The sequence below is a fragment of the Lacerta agilis genome, chromosome 11 (assembly GCF_009819535.1).
Source record: "Lacerta agilis isolate rLacAgi1 chromosome 11, rLacAgi1.pri, whole genome shotgun sequence".
NCBI classification, from domain to species: Eukaryota; Metazoa; Chordata; class Lepidosauria; order Squamata; family Lacertidae; genus Lacerta; species Lacerta agilis.
Window position 1 is genome coordinate 58,680,402 of NC_046322.1, and position 19,266 is coordinate 58,699,667.

Sequence of the window (19,266 nt, forward strand, 5' to 3'; positions counted from 1 at the left end):
TGACCAATCGTAAGGCAGCGAAGGGCTCGCCGTGCGTGTTCTATTTGCATAGAGCGCCGTCGGCTTCGTCTGTGTCCCGCCCCTTTTCTCAAAGGGGGCGGGGCATGGCGCCTGGCTTATGAAGGGGGCTCCCGCTTTCTCGGGGCGCTGCTCGGCGCGTCTGGCTTGGAGGGCGAAGGTAGGGGCGGGCAGGGGGCTCTGTGGGACTCCGTGGCTCCGCTTTATGCACCCAGAGGCTTCTTGTGCCCGTGGGCGGCCTAAGACCTCCTGCTCCCTGGGCCAAGGGGGAGGTGGCGGGCGCCCCTCTCAGTTGCACGTGCAGAAGCCGACTGACTGGACGGACCGGGGGTGCAATCGCATCCGCCGCTACACCGGAGGCAGCAGCAGGCTCGGCTGGGGGGCCTGTGGCAAGAGCGGGAGCGCGGGGGGTCTTATCTCACTCTGCTTAATGGTAGGCCGGCCTTGCATGCATGCATCTGTGCCGTCAGATACCGCGCATCCTGCCTTTTGCCTAACTGCCAGCGTTTTCTTAATCTTTCCAAAAAGACCTGCCTCAATGCTCATTCAGTGCTTCAAGGATTTCACTGACAATTGGAGTCCCAAAGCTTTTGAGAAAAAATGCATGTGAAATGTTTTGAACATACTGTATTGGCTGCTATTGATAGGCTCCCTTAGCCCCACTTTTAAACCAGTGTATGCACTGCACTTTCTTGTAAGTAAGTGTAAAGTCGCATTGCCTGGCATCCCCTGGTTCACCTGCTTGTGTAAAAGCTGTTCAAGGCTACTAAGGTGCTTGCTAGGAAACAAACTGTATTGCATTTGGTGGGACTAGGATTGGGCTGCCAAGATGCCCTTAACAGTGAAAACTGTAATTGTGTTGGGATCACTTTTAAACATAGCATGCTATGGTCATAAAGAGCCAGTGTGGTGTAGTGGTTAGAGTGCTGGACTAGGATCTTGGAGGCCAGGGTTCAAATCCCCACTTGGCCATGAAGCTCACTGAGTGACTTTGGGCCAGTCACTGCCTCTTAGCTCAACCTACCTCACAGGGTTGTTGGGGGTATTAAATGAGGGGAAACCCATGTGACCGACCATGTTGAGTTCTTTGGAGAAAAAGAAGGTGGGATATAAATGCCACCGCCAACAACAACAACAACAACGCCGCAGTTGGGAACTATTGGCTGCAATCTTATTCTTACAGATTGGTGCTAATGGTTTGAGAATACTTTTGGGTCAGAGCAGAACCAAACTGTGCCATTGACAATTGGGTAGAATACAACTCACAGAAACTCTTCTTTCCTATGTAGCATTCCCCTTTGATGTATATTTGTCTTTGTTTTGGACCCATGCACTGCTGACCTGGAATCTTAACTTGCGTCACTGTCTATACAACAGAGTTCAAAGCCCTTCATCTTTGGATAGTTGGCAAATGCCTTGGCAGCAGCTGTTTCCGAATGGGTGAGAGATTAACAACAAACAATCCAGTAGCATTAATTTTTGCCCATATTTTTAGTAATAGCTCTGAACCCATCCTAACTTTCTGACCAGTGAGCACTGAAGTGTTAACTTTAATTAAATTCATCATGTGGCCACATATATTTTAGTATTGTTTCTGGCTATAGCATTCCAAGCACTGTTTGTCTATGTGTGCCATATTTTACATATATTCGCCCAAACATGGTGCCATTGGGCTTATTGAGCTTTTTGCATTACAGTCGTACCTTGGATCCAGAATGCCTTGTGAGTCAAACGTTTTGGCTCCTGAACGCCGCAAACCCGGAAGTGAGTGTTCTGGTTTGCAAACGTTCTTTGGAACCCGAATGTCTGATGCAGCTTTTGATTGGCTGCAGGAGCTTCCTACAGCCAATCGGAAGCCGCGCCTTGGTTTCCGAATGTTTTGGAAGTTGAATGGACTTCCGGAACAGATTCCGTTCGACTTCTGAGTTACGACTGTATACATATTTGGGCAATCTACAGTGTTGAGCATTAGAAATCCTAGGATTGCTGACAGGGAGGATCATTTAATACAGATTTTATACTGTTTACGATCCATCACAGTAGTGAAAAATATTTGTTCGCAGGTGCATGAACTGCAAGGAAATTTCTATAGCTCAATCTGTCCAAATATTATTAGAACCCTGTAAGACAGCAGGCTTGATACTTGTGGTTCACATGTGGTGGAAATAAAATATATAGATTTGAAGTTTAGCAGATAAATCTTGATGCAATAAGTTCATTTATCTTGAGTCTTGATGCTGCCACGACCACCCAGAAATTCATGGTTAATGGGAGCAATACTACAGCAATATATGCAGGGAAGAACAGGATTAGGATCCAGTAGATGTCTGGCATTTTGCCATCTTAACTTCCCCATCCTTGTCCCAGCCAGAAATATTTTATTCCACAGTCCAAAAACAATAACCCTGCAATTAAAAAAATACAGATCAGTTTGCTTGTACCCATTTCTGAATATCTGTACCCATTTCTTCGTCACTAGATTTTAGCTTGACATAAGGCATTGCATTCTTAAAATAAATTGGTGGCAAAATCATCAAAGAAGCTTGTCACAGCATGCTTGGCTTTCATTGGAATGCCACACTGAGAGATTCCCTAAGGATACAGTTAATATTGACACTTAGGTGTTCCTACTTGACAATGTACATAATTAAGGGAAATATGGTGCCAAGTTCCATCTTTCCTTACTTCATACAACATGACTTGGTGTTTTGATGTTCATGGGTGAGCATGTTGTGCACAGTGAGGTTTGACATCTTTCCCTTTCCTACTACTACAGTGTCACAGGTTAGTTGCCAATTTCCATAGTGTCCAATGTTAACTTAGGAGAGCCAGTTCCTCCTTTCCGTTGCAAGTCATCAAATGATGTACATCCACCTCCAAACGTGAGAGAAAATCTGAAACAAGCTGCTAATTTGGAAGAAAGGCCAGTTGAACTTAGCTTCCTCTTTAGTAGGCATACGTAAGATTGCACTGAGACTCAAACCCAATGGATTTTGATTTCATTATAATTTGGTTTTGATGTCAAGCAATTTTAGCCACCTTCCTCACAACTGGCTAGAAGTTTACCTGAGACATTTAGTCCAAAATTCCATGGGCTGAACATAGTAGCTCATGAAAAATATGTTATTCACTCCTACTACAAGGATTCTTTCTCAATTTGATTTTTAGGTTGTGAAAGAACTGTGAAAATGTTGGTCATTGGACTTGGAGGGTAAGTGAATGGGTAGTGTGAATGGGTTGTTGGTTAAAATCCAGTTTTGCTTTAGATAAGGATGGGGACCCTCCTGATGATCATGGAATGATAGAATTGTAGAGTTGGAAGGCATCATAAGGGTCATCTTGTCCAACTCCTTGCAGCGCAGGAATCTTTTTGTCCAACGTGGGACTTGAACCCATGATCCTGAGATTACAGTAAGAGTCTCATGCTCTGAGCTGTGATGCTTGAGTAGCCATTGGCCATGCTGGCTGGGGCAGATAGAAGCTAGCCTCAAACATTTGGAGGGTCCCATCACTACCTTATGTGTTTAGATCTACCTAATAGCTGAGAGTGGATTAATTTGCTTTTTGTGTGCTATCACTGCTTTCTGATCACTTTTCAGGATGGTGGAAAAAACATAATTGTATTACTGCAGGCAAGTCCAAAGTCCGTTTCGGGGGCCTAATTCAGCCTGCCGGTCAGTTTAATCCAGCCCCTGTGGCAGTTTACTTCCTGGGGTAAAATCCTAACCTCAACAACTTCAATCCTAAAAAAACTCAACAACTGTTTCCTTAAAAAAGGTTAACAACTTTGGTCGGCCCTTTGGTCGACCCTCACGGCCTTTCACTTCATCAAATATGGCCCTCTTTGAAAAAAGTTTGGACACCACTGTATTACAGTTTTGCTGGTGCTAACCTTGATGGGGGGGGAGGGAAGAATTGCTACCTGGCACTTCTCGTTCCTGTCTCTTCTATGGGGGGGGTACAATAGCTAAAATGAGCCTTTGACACTCATGCAGTTGAAAATACTTGAATGTTTGCAAAAGGTATAGTAACTGAATTGGGTGGGAGGGAGGTAACTGATTCTTTATTCTAGTTTCAAAAGACTTTTGAATTCTGGGAGAAATGACTCCTTGCAAACAGGAATTTTTGAGGGAAGATACTATGATTCCTTGCAACAACTGAGTAGCTGTTTTGAATAGTGTTGATATTGGGTCATAAAACCTTTGACCCAAGTAGTGCTGCTGGCCGGCACTGCAATCAATCACCTTTACGATCGTCTCCGACATCAATGGCGCCCAGGCACACTTCTGCTTCGCCCTGAGCGTTCTCCAATTGCAGAGTAACTCGCAGCGTCGCGATGGCTTTTTAGGTCTGCTTCTCCGTGGCGTCGTGAAATAACTTGACAGACGCCAGTGCTACTAAACTAAACTAGACTTTATTTAGTAGCACACACACACAAGTCCTCCAGACTTGAGCTGCATGCTTGCAGCAAACTAACATTCAGCAGTAACAGTACACTGAACACAGAGTGAGGCGAAGGGGAAAGTGAAACCAAACCTCCCCTTCTTCTAGACAAAGGAAAGTGCCCGTATCACAGTGGGCAAGGCTAAACTCCCAGGATCAGAACGCCTCTTGCATCATTAACTCTATGATGCCCAGAAAACCTGACACCCCCTCTCGTTCGCAATCCTGGGTAAACATATATGCATTTCATTCAACATTTAACCCATCACAGAAAACTTCGTGTTTCTGGAAACTCAAGGGCTTTGTGAATCCATCGGCAAGATTCATTTCGCTAGGACAATATTTCAGCTTGACCACATTTGTCCTAACGCTCTCATGCACATTTTTGAACCGAATATCCAGGTGTTTGGTTCGAGCGTTGAATTGGCCAGATTCAGCCAGCTTCAGGCATGGCTGGTTATCCTCCCATATGGTGATGGGTAAGTAACACTTCTTACACACTTCTTGCACTAGGCACTTGTAGAATTCAAGCTCTCGACACATTTCTGAAAGAGCACTGAACTCTGCCTCAGTTGATGATAGAGCAATTAGACTCTGCTTTTTTGATCTCCAGCCAATTACAGAACCTCCAAATTTTACCACTATTCCGGAAATTGACTTTCTGTCTGAGCCGCAAGCCCAATCAGCATCCACCCAACATTGGAGCTGTTCATCACCTTGGGCTGTCAGTGTGAGGCTAAACTCTTTGGTCTCTTGCAAATATCTAAGAACTCTTTTGACCCCATTCCATGCCGTCACACTGGGCTTTGCTGCCTCTTGGCTCAGCAGATTAACTGCAAATGCAATATCGGGCCTGCTCCACTGCGAGAGATAGAGCAGGCTTCCCAGAGCAGATTGATATACCTCTTGATTCTCAAACTCTCTTTTTTCAACAGACTGGTTGTCAGTTACAAAACTCGTTTCCATTGGTGTCCTTGCACCTTTGCAGTCTGCCATATTGAATTTCCTGAGCAACTGATCAATCTTTGCGCTCTGGTTCAACACAAAACTGCCATCTTGGTCTCTGTGAATCTGAACCCCTAGATACATGTTCACAGGACCCAACTCCTTGAGTTTGAAGTGCTGCCTCAGCTTACTTGCAAACTCCTGCACCTGTTTGTTTGTGTTGGCCACTAGAACAATGTCGTCGACAAAGATCAGGGCCAATTCTTGTTGCTGACCTTTCCCTTTTATGTACAAACAGTTGTCCGCATGGCTTTTCCTAAAGCCTAGCTTCTCCAGCGCTTGGTCGAGACACTGATTCCAGTTTCTCGCGGACTGTTTGAGACCATAAATGGAGCGGTGTAGCCTCCATACCAGACCTGGCCTGTCGCCCTCAAAACCCGGAGGAGGTAGCATATAGATTTCCTCCTGCAGCGGTGCATTTAAGTAGGCGACATCAATGTCAAAATGAGCAGCTTCTGCGCCTCTCTGCGCTGCTACAGCAAGAAGCAATCTCATTGTTTCACTACGGGACGTGGGTGCATAGACTTGTGAGTAATGCACTCCTGGCCTCTGGCTGAAACCTCTTGCCACCAATCTAGCCTTATATTGTGGCTCTCCACTTCCAGTGGGTTTCAATCTATAGACCCAGCGACAGCTCACAGCTTGCTGTCCAGCTGGCAGAGTTGTCAGCGTGAAAACTCCAAGAGATTTCATGGCACTAAGTTCTTTCTCCATTGCTTGTTGCCACTTGCTGGATTCTACCTGAGGTAATCTCTGCACCTCAGCGAAACTTTCCGGTTCGCAGTGAGCAAAACCAGCCCAAACATTTGTGGCTTGGAACCTGTCAGGAGGTTTCCCCTTTGTAGTGCGCTTGGAACGCCGTGGCACCACCGGTGACTCGCCCCCTGACCCAGACGTGCTAGACTCAGCCTGGGAGTCCCTGGCGTCTGGTGAACCACCAAGCGACCTACTGCGCTTGCTATGTCCCCCTGGACTGGGCTTCCCTGTTGGAGACCTTGGAGACCTACCTCGCTTGCCTCTCCTAGTTACTTCTGGAGATGTGGGTGCACTCCTTGGTTCTGTCTTCACCTGTCTCTTTGGGATTGCCCCCTCTGACACTGCACCCTTGTCGTGTTCGGGAATGCGGCCCGAAACACCAGCAGGTTGACCACCTTCTGCACGACTAGCTGATGTAACTGGCTGATCTTCATAGTCAAGATCGCTGAACGGATCTGTGAGCACCTCAGGATTTCCATGAATCCTTTTCCAGCCTTGCTGCTCACAAAACTCAGCGCTCCTGCTGATTATGACTTGTGAACGATCGCCATCTGGGAAAGCAAATCTCCAGGCTTTCGAACCTGTCTCGTAGCCACAGAAAATCAACTTTTGTGATCTTGGACTGCCCTTTCTACGTAAATGTTTGGGGATAAGAACCCAAGCTTCTGCCCCGAAAGTCCGAAAATAGTGGACCTTGGGCTTCTTTCCATAGAGTAGAAAGTAGGGCGTGGTCCCTATCACGGAACTGTATGTCCTGTTAAGAGTGTGGCAGACAGTTCTCCAGGCTTCAGCCCAATAGCATCTTGGCAAGCCTGAATCAAACAAAAGAGCATCTACTGCCTCCTGCATTGTTCTATTCCTCCTCTCAGAAACACCATTCTCTTGAGGAGAATAAGGAGCAGTTTTTCTATGCTTGATACCTTTGGCACGAAAGAAATCCTGCAGCTTAGATGCAGTAAATTCTGTGCCTCGGTCTGTCTGAAACGCTTTCACGCGGGTTCCAAACTCCACCTCTACTGCTTTCACCCATTCTATAATCTCCTTCGCTGTTTGCCCCTTGTCTTTGAGCGTGAAAATCCATCCTGCTCGACTAAAATCATCAGTGAGACAAAGAACATAACGAGAATTACCCATGCTTGGCACCCCCATCGGACCACAGAGATCCGCATGCACAAGCTCGAAAGCTTGCTTGGTCACCCTATCAGACGATGGGTAGCTGCAAGAATGCACTTTGGCTCTTTTACAAGCTCTACAGTCTAGAAACTTGGAGCACTCCTTCATTTTACAACCATCAGTGCACTCTACCTGCTTGCGCACGTATTTCCAATTCACGTGCGAGAATCTGCGATGCCATAAATGCAAACACTGATTATGCGTGGGTAAGTTGGCATACTGAGCTTGAGTCTCCTCAGAGATGCCATTACTTGTTCCAGCACCCTGCGCCCTCTCTGTGGCGCTGTTGTCAGTTTCCAGCATATACACCCCATCATGGCCTTTCACCTGGACCAACTGTTTCCCATCTTTGGAGATGGTGCATACCTGGTTCCCAAAACTGACCAAATAACCTGCATTGTCTAAAGCTGAAACAGAAAGTAAACCAAATTTCATACCATCTAAAACATACACATCAATGTCATCATTAAGACAAGGCATGAACATAACACCAGTTTTGGTAACAGGTCTTGTGGTTGAATCAGCCAGAGTGACTGCAGTTGCATCTTGGATCGCCCTGCAGTTCCGCAACTGGCTGCTAGGTGGCGCTAGATGTCTCCCCGCACCACTGTCTATTAACCAACGCAGCTTGGGGGTAGCAACTGTCTTTCCAACCAAGGCATATGCAGCTGCTTTGCAGTGGGCTCCAGCCCCTCCTCTGCTTGCTCTGGAAGGTCCTCTTCTCCCACGACGTGGTCTTCCTTTCATCTCCCGGTTGCCATGGAAACCATCTTTGAAGTCAGCCTGATCGCAGTCTGCCTGAAGATGGTTATCAGAATTGCATAGATAACAGCGCTTAGCTGCAAAAGCTTTAACAGAGCTCTCAGCGTTTTCTCCACTCCTGGGCTTAGGCAAAAAGCAACCCCCCTTAACAGCTTTCCCTTTCTCTCTCTGCCTCCGGTCCTGTTCGTCCTGCAGCCTCCCAGTAACATAGTCCAGATTCAACTGGCTTGCAGGCATGGACTCCAGCGTTAGGGAAAGAGTCTCATAACTGGGGTCTAGTGAGCTCAAAAGGATATAGACCTTTTGTTCCTCTGAAAAAGGAACATTCAGCTGTCTCAACTTGTTGAAGAGTGCCAGCATTTTGGCCACATGTTGACGCACACAGCCTCCTTCTTGCAAACGTAACTCAAACAGCTGTCTAGTTGTATGAAGTTTGGCACCAGCTGACGTTCTTTGAAACACACGCTTAAGACACTCCCAAATTTGGTGGGCATTAGTGGCAGCGTCTATGTGCACCATCAGCTCTTCCTCTATGCCCATGACTATGTGAGCAGTAGCCCTCTGGTCTTTCTTAAGTGCTGCAGCAGCTTCAGCAGCAGGGGCTTGAACTGGTGGGCTCTGAGTACAAGTCCAAAGATCTTTAGCAATCAGAAAAATCTCCATTTTCTTGGCCCAATCTTGCCAGTTCCTCCCATCCAACCTTGGAAAGGGTGGCACGAAACTCTCATGGGACTGCGCCATCTCCCCCCTGGGGCTTGAGGTAACTCACGTGGCTGCAAACTCAGCACTCGCCTCTCAGCTCCCAGCTCCGGAAAACGGCTTCTCTTCACCAGCGAGGTTTCCCTGCTTTGTGCCTCAAAAGCATGGCACAAAACAGTCCTCCAGCTGGACTATCGGCTGCCGGCCCCGCAGACATGCAGACCTCCCGTCCTGGCAATCAATCTCCTCAGGACGCCTCGCCATCAAAGCGTAGCTTCTTGGCAATAAAGCAATTAAGCCATTAACCCATAACCTGTTTTGAATAGTGTTGATATTGGGTCATAAAACCTTTGACCCAAGTAGTGCTGCTGGCCGGCACTGCAATCAATCACCTTTACGATCGTCTCCGACATCAATGGCGCCCAGGCACACTTCTGCTTCGCCCTGAGCGTTCTCCAATTGCAGAGTAACTCGCAGCGTCGCGATGGCTTTTTAGGTCTGCTTCTCCGTGGCGTCGTGAAATAACTTGACAGACGCCAGTGCTACTAAACTAAACTAGACTTTATTTAGTAGCACACACACACAAGTCCTCCAGACTTGAGCTGCATGCTTGCAGCAAACTAACATTCAGCAGTAACAGTACACTGAACACAGAGTGAGGCGAAGGGGAAAGTGAAACCAAACCTCCCCTTCTTCTAGACAAAGGAAAGTGCCCGTATCACAGTGGGCAAGGCTAAACTCCCAGGATCAGAACGCCTCTTGCATCATTAACTCTATGATGCCCAGAAAACCTGACAGTAGCCATTGTGCATTTATCATGCAAAAGGTAACAAAAAAGTTGTCTGAGATGATGATAAATGTGCCTTTGGCCATTATAGCATATGCTATCTGAAAACATTAAAATACCAGTAACTAGGTAAATGAATTTGCCAAGTTACAATGTAGATACTATAGTAAACTAATCTATGTGTACTGGATTATCAAAATGATGTTATTATGTACTGTATAGTCTGCTATCTATAATCTGCTATAGTTCTGTCATTCTTTTCTTCCAATCTCCAATTCAGTATAACAAATGGAGGGAAAACAACTCTGGCAAAAAGGCTTAAGAAACAGCTTCCAAACTGTACTATACTCTCTCAAGATGACTATTTTAAGGTAAACAACTAAAGGGACTTTATGAGTTAAAGCAGAACATCTCCAGGTTAGAAGCAGAACACAGTGTGTTTCTAAATGATCAAGTAAAATAATGTTATGGGAAGAGTTATGGGTTAATTCTTGTGTATTCTGAACAGCTTTTTGTATTTTCAACTTGCCATCTTGTATTTGTATTTTTATCACTTCAGTTTTTGATCTTTATCATCCTGGTCCATGCTGATTTTAGTTGGATTTAAATAGTACTCTACTTTTTAATAACAGGAATGTGCATGCACATTTTCAAAACTAACAGGATTTGGAGTTACTTGGTTATAGTATTATCAGGAAGTTTACTGTTTGTTCTGACTTGAAATGTCTTGCTGTATTCATTTAAAATTCTGAACAGTTCTGGGTGCTGCTGCCTCTCACATTATTTGCCTTCCTATGCAGTGGCCCAATTTCAGTTGTGTGGTTGCCATCTACTTCTAAAATTGCTGACTCCAGTACAGCTATGTATGATAAGAAGTCTAAATTTACTTTCCCCCTTCAAGTTGCCTCAACAATGTTAATGATACTGTTGTTGGTTTTTCTAGCCAGAATCTGAAGTGGCTGTAGATGACCGTGGATTTTTGCAGTATGATGGTTAGTAGACTTAATACTTTTTTTAAGTCTGAGTTTTGAAAGCATCAAAGTAAGCAAAATTGTAATATTTGAAGAACCACTCCATTTCCAGCAAACATTTGTCTCTACAAATATTTTTGTATTTTTATTTTTGACTAGATATTTCATCTTAAAATAGCAAAAGTGGGCATTCTTGATGCCTTCAACACACACACACACACACACACACACACGGAACTGGATAAGCAGAAAAGAGTTCCAGCGGTTGACCAACTATGCAGTGAAGTGTTAAATCAAGCAATTCTAAAAATTTATTTGTGATTCCCCCCCCCCCAACTATATATGAAGCAAGCTGCTATGCAGAAGCCAAAAATACCATTTATGCAGCCTAGATTTTGATTCCAGTGGGTTGACTTTTTTTTAAGCTTGTAGTATGTCAATAAATGGACAGCAGCGAGGAGTCAATGCTGACAGTAACAGATGGAAGGTTTTAAGTTTCTGAATTCTAATAAATAGGAAGTGCTTCACAGCATCTTGGCAAAATCCTGGGATTCTGCAGGAGTGTGACATCTGAATGAAAGGGCTTTCACTTTCAAAATCAAAACAAAATCGAAAATTCTTTCTAGTAGCACCTTAGAGACCAACTGAGTTTGTTCCTGGTATGAGCTTTCGTGTGCATGCACACTTCTTCAGATTTCGTGTGCATGCACACTTCTTCAGATAGGTATCTGAAGAAGTGTGCATGCACACGAAAGCTCATACCAGGAACAAACTCAGTTGGTATCTGAAGAAGTGTGCATGCACACGAAAGCTCATACCAGGAACAAACTCAGTTGGTCTCTAAGGTGCTACTAGAAAGAATTTTCGATTTTGTTTTGACTATGGCAGACCAACACGGCTACCCACCTGTAACTGGAACTATGTATTTCAAAATCAAGCAATTGCAGGAAAATTCTACTTAACAAGAGACAGCAAAATCTTTTTGATGTATCAGTTTTGGGTGAAAATATGTTGTTGCTGTCTCTCAGTGCCTCCTAATTCAACTGCAAAGGCTTGATTGCCTAACTGGATTCTCAGCTCCATTTGAATTTTAAAAAATATTAAGTTTGGGGATTTCTTCAAGTAGCAGTTTTGCGGAACTAGTCATAAATACATGCAAACCATCTCCACAAACCTGTAATAGTGAACTCAGCTAAAACCAAGCATGCATCTGGCTCAGTAACAGTTTAAACTGCACAACTATTTCCATATGATCAGTGCTATCTGGGCAAGATAATAAGTGAACTTTGGAGTCAGATGTGATAATAATATAATGCATTTTCTTGTTCAGGCATTGCAGGAAACTTCCCCATTTGTATTTTAAGTTAAGTTTAAACCAAACAGTGACATCCAGTGCATAAAAAAGTTCAAACTGACGATTGTTGGCTAACTTCCTCCACCCAGCTATTGCAGAATTAATTGTAACCAGACATCCTGTGTGTTTGTGTGTGGACAATGTTCCTAGCAGCTAATCTTTCTTGCTGAAAAGAGGCATTGATATTCCACTCCAAATCTATAATTCATTATACAAATTCTTACAAGTACAGTCCACCTATAATCAACCCAAAACATTGTGTTCTCTTGGTATTGAATGGAAGCTATTTATCTGGCCTCTTTTCCTCCTCTGTTCTTTGTTCAATTACTCCATTTCCCACTCTTTGAATCTTCCTTTCAAAACAACCATGCCTGTTTTGAGAAAACTTCACAGATTTAGAAACTGGAGCACAATCATTTGATCTCTTTGCTGTTCCTCCATACTCCAAGCACTTCTCATCAGCACAGCCCTGGTTTCTCTCTCCAACTATTACCATACTTGATTAATAACAGTAAAATGCTCAAATTTTAGTTTATGCGACCGCTGCCAATACTGACTCCCAATGATAATGAAAGCAGCTACATTGTAATGGAATGTTTTTTCATTCTCTTCATTATATACAGTTGAAACTTGAAAAATTCGAATATCGTGGAAAAGTCCATTTATGTAAGCAATTGTTTTCATTAGCTACTGGAGTTTAATATATGAGATAGACTCATGACATGCAAAGCGAGATACCGGTATGTCAAGCCGTTGTTTGTTATAATTGTGATGATTATGGCGTACAGCTGATGAAAACCCCAAAGTTGATATTGTTAATTTGGGGTTCTCATCAGCTGTACAGCATAATCATCACAATTATAACAAATAAAGGCTTGACATATCTTGCTTTGCATGTCATGAGTCTATCTCATATATTAGTTTCACCTTTTAAGTTGAATTACTGAAAGAAATGAACCTTTCCACAATATTCTAATTTTTTTGAGTTTCACCTGTACCTCTAGCATTTTACTTTGCAGACTGTAATTGTTGCCTTTAATTTTAAGATAACATTGTCTCTTCTAGTACTTGATGCCCTGCATATGGAAAAAATGGTGGCAGACATACGCTCTTGGATGACAAACCTTCAAGACTCTGCATTGACAAGGCCACTGCATGATAATCAAAAGGGAGTAAAAGACACCCATGTCTTAATTGTTGAGGGCTTCCTTCTGTATAACTACAAGTAAGCAAGCTTAGCATGTTAAAGTAAAAATAATGCATAGTGAATAAGCACATCTTACTCGCTTCTTTATTATTGCAGGCCTCTCAGTGATATATGGAATAAAAAGTATTTCCTAACAATTCCTTACGAAGAATGCAAGAAGAGAAGAAGGTACTGTGTTCCGAAAACCACTGCCCAATATTATACTGTACTATTTGTTCATAGCTGCATGTTCCCACACCAACATACTGCAATCCAATAAGGGAATTGCAAAGCAGATAACCAGCTCCATTCCCAGTTTGTTTTTGAAAAGAAACTTGTTCAGTTTTAGAATTACACAATTTGGAACAATGCACTGTATTTTTGAACAATAAAAAATAATAATAATGATGTCTTGCAAAATTCTGGAACTGTATTATATCTCCAGGGAAACCACAGGTTCCAACACAAGTTCCTGTAAATCAGAGCCTCAAAATCTGGCAAAGAGACGGGTAAAGGCAGATTCTCTCTGCTCAGTCGGTGCTTTCATCCCACTAGCAAAGTCATTTGGAGATAAGCATGGAGTCAGTGCAACAAACTTGGCAACTTAAATGCTTTTAACTTTGTACTGACTCGGGGTCTAAGAATGCTATAGGTTTTTTAAAAAAATTACATTTATATCCCACCTTTTTTCCAAGGAATGCTACATGGTGTATACACTTCTCCCCCTTTGAGGTATGCATTTGGGTGTTTAAAGCCCTCTAATTGTTATCTATATCATTTGAACAATTTTGATCTCTCTGTATTTTTAGCTATAAGGAAACAATTAGTGCTGGTGTGCTAGCAAGTGGATACGCACTCCCGCACCCCGGAAGTGTTTTCCGGAGAGCGCGCTACCGCCGCATGCGGAGAAGCACTCAAATCGTGCAACTTCCGGGTTTTTGGGTTTTCTTTACATGCGTTTGAGTTATGCATGCCCGCGTTACGCACGGTGACCCAGAACAGATCGCATGTGTAACCCCGGGTTCCACTGTATGTTGTTACAAATAAAGCTAACATTGTTGCAGTGCACAAACTGAAGAAAAAGCATGCTGATCTTCTACCCTGTACTGTGCTAGGCACTGCAATAAGTGAGTTTTGTTTTGCTTTTTAATCATTAGGTCTTTTCTCCAGGCTATAAATGTATGTCTTAATAATCTAGACTTTAGGTTTTCATTGAAAGACCTCAACACAGTACTCTTACTCCAGCAAGGCTTCTTTGAATTCAGTGGGGCTTAGCCCAAAGTAGATCTATACAAAACTGTAGCCTTGCGCTTCAATTTTTAAAACCATAGGTACATTGAAGAAAGCAGTAGCGCTCATTTAAAATAAATAACCATTTTCTAGATTAGGTTGTAAGCCCAATTTAGTAGCACATTCTACCTCACAATGTACAATAGTGTTTAAAAAGATCAACCTGCAATTAGAGCTTATGGAGGATACTTTGTGCCCCTGAATACATTAGGAAAATAGGAAGCTGCCTTATACTGTACTGACTGAGTCAGACCATTGATCTATCTAGCTGACTGACAGTGGCTCTCCAGGGTTTCAGGTGGGGAAAATTCTTAGCTCTACTTGGAGATGTCAGGGATTAAACCAAGAACTTTTACATTCAAAACAGATGCTACACCACTGCGATACATCAGGACATATATTAGTCTAGCACAGGCTTCCTCAACCTCAGCCCTCCAGATGTTTTGAGACTACAATTCCCATCATCCCTGACAACTGGTCCTGCTAGTTAGGGATCATGGGAATTGTAGGCCAAAAACACCTGGAGGGCTGAGGTTGAGGAAGCGTGGTCTAGCAGGACACAGGCTTGCTAAGACTTTACTAAGGGTCTGAGGTCCTGTTCAGTACACCTGAGGAGGCGGTGGCTGTCACAAAATCAGAACCTGTGTTAGTAAAGTGTGTTAGAGGAATTTGCACCAAGTCTTTGGTATTGGACACCTTGAGATTAAGTGTCCTTCTGAGTTTGAAGAAACTACTGAAGAAACATTTTATTAAGAAGTTACCATGTTAACTAAAGATATAAATATTCTGTCAGTCCACAAGAGGCTTTTGATATTTTTGGATATAAATTCTTGCTAAGCAAGATGTTTGAGTAAAGCTTCTCTTCTTATATAGCACACGAATCTATAACCCACCAGACCCCCCTGGATACTTCGATGGGCATGTATGGCCAATGTATCTGAAACATAAGAGAGAGATGGAAGAAAATGAATCTGGCATCGGTATGGCAAACACATTTATATATAATATATACAGGTAGCTCATACATGTAGCTCATTCAAGTAGAGAATGCTGGCAAAAGTAGTGACATTACCTAGTTCAGGTTCAAAGGACTGGCCTTGTTGGCAGAGGTGGATTTTGAACTTCAAATTTCAGCAGTGCCCTGTGCAAGGCCAAAATTTGGTGCCACCCCCACCTCTTGCATTTCTGTTTTACTCAATTCATGACAGGCTCCCCTCCCCCTTACTCGTGATCATGCGTGACTGTATACGCATGACACCGGGAAATAAATAAATAAATAGATTCAAACCAGGAAATGGCATGAGAGAGCTGGAGAGTCCTCATGACTCATGAGGAGACCCTCCTCAGAGCCTGAAGAGGACTTCAGTGAGGGCAGAGGAAGCCCCAGAGACTGGAGGTGCAGTGGGACTTTGCTTAGGCTGCTCAGCCTCCCCACCTTGAGACTTACATGTGTAGTAGCCGCATTTCTGCACAGCCTCCAGCTGGCCCGAGCTTCTAGTTGAAGAGAGTTGTGTAGAGAATGTGAGTGAGAGCTGGAGAGCAGGGGAAAAACAGGTCTTTTTTGACGGTGCTCCCTACTCACACAATTTTCACATACATGATTGGGGGCTTAGAACGAAACCCCTGCTTAAGGGGGGGGGGCATCTGTCATAGTTTCGATGCCCTGCAGCACCCCATAGGCTCAGCGCCCAGTGAGGCAAAACTGGTTGCACTACCCTAAACCCACCTCTTTTGTCAGAATGCTTCAGCATCTGTCTCATGTGGTAAACGTGGATGGGAAAGTGGGGGTATCTGAAGATGGATATTTAAACAACAAAATAAAATTCTCTGACAGTACCATGCTACTAAGCATGTGTACTCAGAGGTAAGTTCAGTTGAGTTCACGGGGAATTACCCCCTGGTAATGCTTAAGAACTTTAGGTAGCCCTTTGCACTGTTAGTATTTATGTTTGTCTGCTGCTTTTCACATAAAATTCACCTTAAAAAAAGTCAGTACATAAAGCTTATGTGAGTTGTGAATGGATTGTGGGTTGCACTGGAAGGTAGCCTATTGAAAATTTCTGGCTGTACTGAAGATGTTTTGACTACTTCACTGCTCCTCTTGCAGTTTATTTGGATGGAACTCAATCACAGGAAGACCTTTATTCAAGGCTATACAATGATATAGCACAAGAATTGGAAAAGTCAAGTAAGTAGCTAGTGGAAAGTTGGTCTAAGAGCCCAAGACTATGTATCGTATATACTCGAGTATAAGCCGACCCCGAAATATAAGCCGAGGCACCTAATTTTGCCACAAAAAACTGGGGAAACTTAGTGACTCGAGTATAAGCCAAGGGTGGGAAAAGCCAACAGCGGCAATGGCATAGGAGGAAGGAGCAGCCTGAAATGCGATTAGACAAATTAATATACATTTTTGTGCCATTGCGACCCCACAAAACAGTGGATGTGTGATTTTTTGTGTGCAGGCTGTAGCCATGGACATGCTGATGGTGAATTTGGGGTGACCCAATGCAAAAGTCCTGAGGATCCATGTGCTTTTACCTCCCCCCGCCCAGGCAGCCTCCTTTATTGCTAGCCCCTTATCTCCCTCCGATCTCTTGCAATCAGCTACTGAGTGGGAGGCAGCCCCTCTCTCTCCGCTCAGGCAGCAGCAGCAGTGAGGAAGGCACGGAGGGTGGAAAGGGCAAGCGGGAGCCACGCTCGCTCCTCTCCACAGCTCCCCCCCCCACTTCTTCTGCTGCTGCTGCTTCTCCGCCTCCTTAGCACCCCTCTCAACCGTGCTGCAATCCCTGCCCTTGCGAGAGAGGCAGGTGGCCCGAAATGGGCTGCTTCTCCCCCCATCGCCCGCCTCACTCAAGTATAAGCCGAGGGCGGCTTTTACCTGCTCCTTCAGAGGGAGTACAGCTCCCATCTAGGGCAGGTTGCCTGCCCAATTTGCAGAAATAGGAACCTCCAAGCCGAAAGGGATTCAGTCTAATTTAATTTGATGGTATAACCTTTTTGTGATTCTGTCCAACTTGACATTTAAAAAATCTATAAAAACTAACGAGTGATTATAAAGAAGCTATAGACCAGTGTTTGTGAATATGTGTGTTTTTTCTTTTCCAACCTTTCAGATGATCGTGGTGCTATTGTGCATGTATAAAGCCTTGGCCTCGATGAGAGCAATAACAAACCCCATACATGAATATTTTAATATGTTGTGGCTAAAACAATGTTTTAAGAAGCAAACTGAAGCCCTTCCAAAGCAGTACTGAAATGATAACATATGTGACATTCTCATGGATATGCTTTCCAGCTAGTTTATTTGGAGTTACTGTTCTCTTGCAATGGTGCCATCCATTTGGAATCAAAACCCTAAAACTTTCAGAGTTTACTAAGAATGTTTGGACAGAAGAGAAATTATGTTTCATCTCATAGATGCTTCCTTCCAGGTGCTCAACAGTCTCTCCTCCTTCCTTAATGCAACAGTGGAGCTAGACACATCCACTGTCCTTTTCCTCAACGTAACAAAGAGGGGCAAACTTTCTATTACCCTGCCTGCCCTTCAGTGTTTTCCGCTCCACTCTCCTGAATGCATCCTTTGTGATACGTCTGTTCCTCCAATGTGAATGGCATTGCAAGCAAGGCACCCTTCAATGGAGCATCAGGATACTTTTGTAAGGCTCAGTAACTTAAACATATTTTAGATACAGTATCTAAAATCTGCTTGCAGGAAGCTGTTTTTTTTAATATATATATATTGTTTAATAAAAAAATTAATCAATTCTGAATTACAGTGATACCTCGGGTTACATACGCTTCAGGTTACAGACTCCGCTAACCCAGAAATAATGCTTCAGGTTAAGAACTTTGCTTCAGGATAAGAACAGAAATTGTGCTCTGGCGGTGCAGCAGCAGTGGGAGGCCCCATTAGCTAAAGTGGTGCTTCAGGTTAAGAATAGTTTCAGGTTAAGAATGGACCTCTGGAACGAATTAAGTACTTAACCAGAGGTACCACTGTACAGGCAAGTTGTCAATATACATAACCTTATTGATTTTATTAAAAGGGGGAAACAATTACAGTAGAATGTAGTAAACCCTTTTTAGCACTGTCAGATACTCTGACTGTTGATCAGGGGTAAGAGAAATGCCAGTATCTGTGGAGTCTATGGAAGAGACCAAGTCAAGTGCATTACAAAAAAAATCAAGAGAAACAAGCACTGGTCTTCATATACTTGTTTCTTAAATTGGTAGTGGCTAAAATATGCTCCAGTGGAAATAGGGCTGATCATTTAAAGTTTGAATCCCCATCCCCTTGAATTCTGGAGAGGCCAATAGGTATTTACCGATGGGGCTAATCTGCAAAATGAGTTTTGCAATAGATAATTATTTCTTCTTTTGCAAGTCCCGATGTATTTTGTAGTATAGTAAGAAAATATTTTTTTAAAAAACATAATACACAGATTGGTAGTTGGTATATGGTAGGACCAGCATTCTAGTGGCAGAGTAATGGACTGTTACAGCCATAATATATTTTGTTCCCTCTTCCTATAAGTAGTGGGGTGCTGTTGCCTTTATGAAAAATTTAGATATCTTGCATTAAAATATCAAGGACTGCAGCAGCTGTAGCTAGATATTTTATTTATATTTTATTTCATAAAATTTATACACTGCTTGATTGTAGAAAAAAACAAAGTGGATACTATTAAATACACATATACACACCAAATAACTTTCTCAGCTTTAGATGAAGGAAAATGCATCACAATGTCGACAGGGTTATTTTCCCCCAGAGGTCTATAATAGGAATAGGAATAGGAATAATTTATTATTGGCCAAG

The 19,266-nt window shown here is 43.3% G+C and overlaps 1 protein-coding gene across 1 annotated transcript; it reads left to right on the forward strand.

Annotated features, from left to right (window-relative positions):
* Positions 1–1,225: 1,225 nt before the first annotated feature.
* NMRK1 (nicotinamide riboside kinase 1) lies at positions 1,226–18,130 on the forward strand. Its single transcript, XM_033163702.1, has 9 exons — positions 1,226–1,458; positions 3,187–3,229; positions 9,924–10,014; positions 10,587–10,635; positions 13,034–13,193; positions 13,272–13,343; positions 15,318–15,424; positions 16,552–16,632; positions 17,561–18,130. The coding sequence occupies exons 1-9, from the start codon at positions 1,455–1,457 to the stop codon at positions 17,587–17,589; spliced, it is 636 nt and encodes a 211-aa protein (XP_033019593.1). The 5' UTR covers positions 1,226–1,454; the 3' UTR covers positions 17,590–18,130.
* The last annotated feature ends 1,136 nt before the right edge of the window (positions 18,131–19,266 follow it).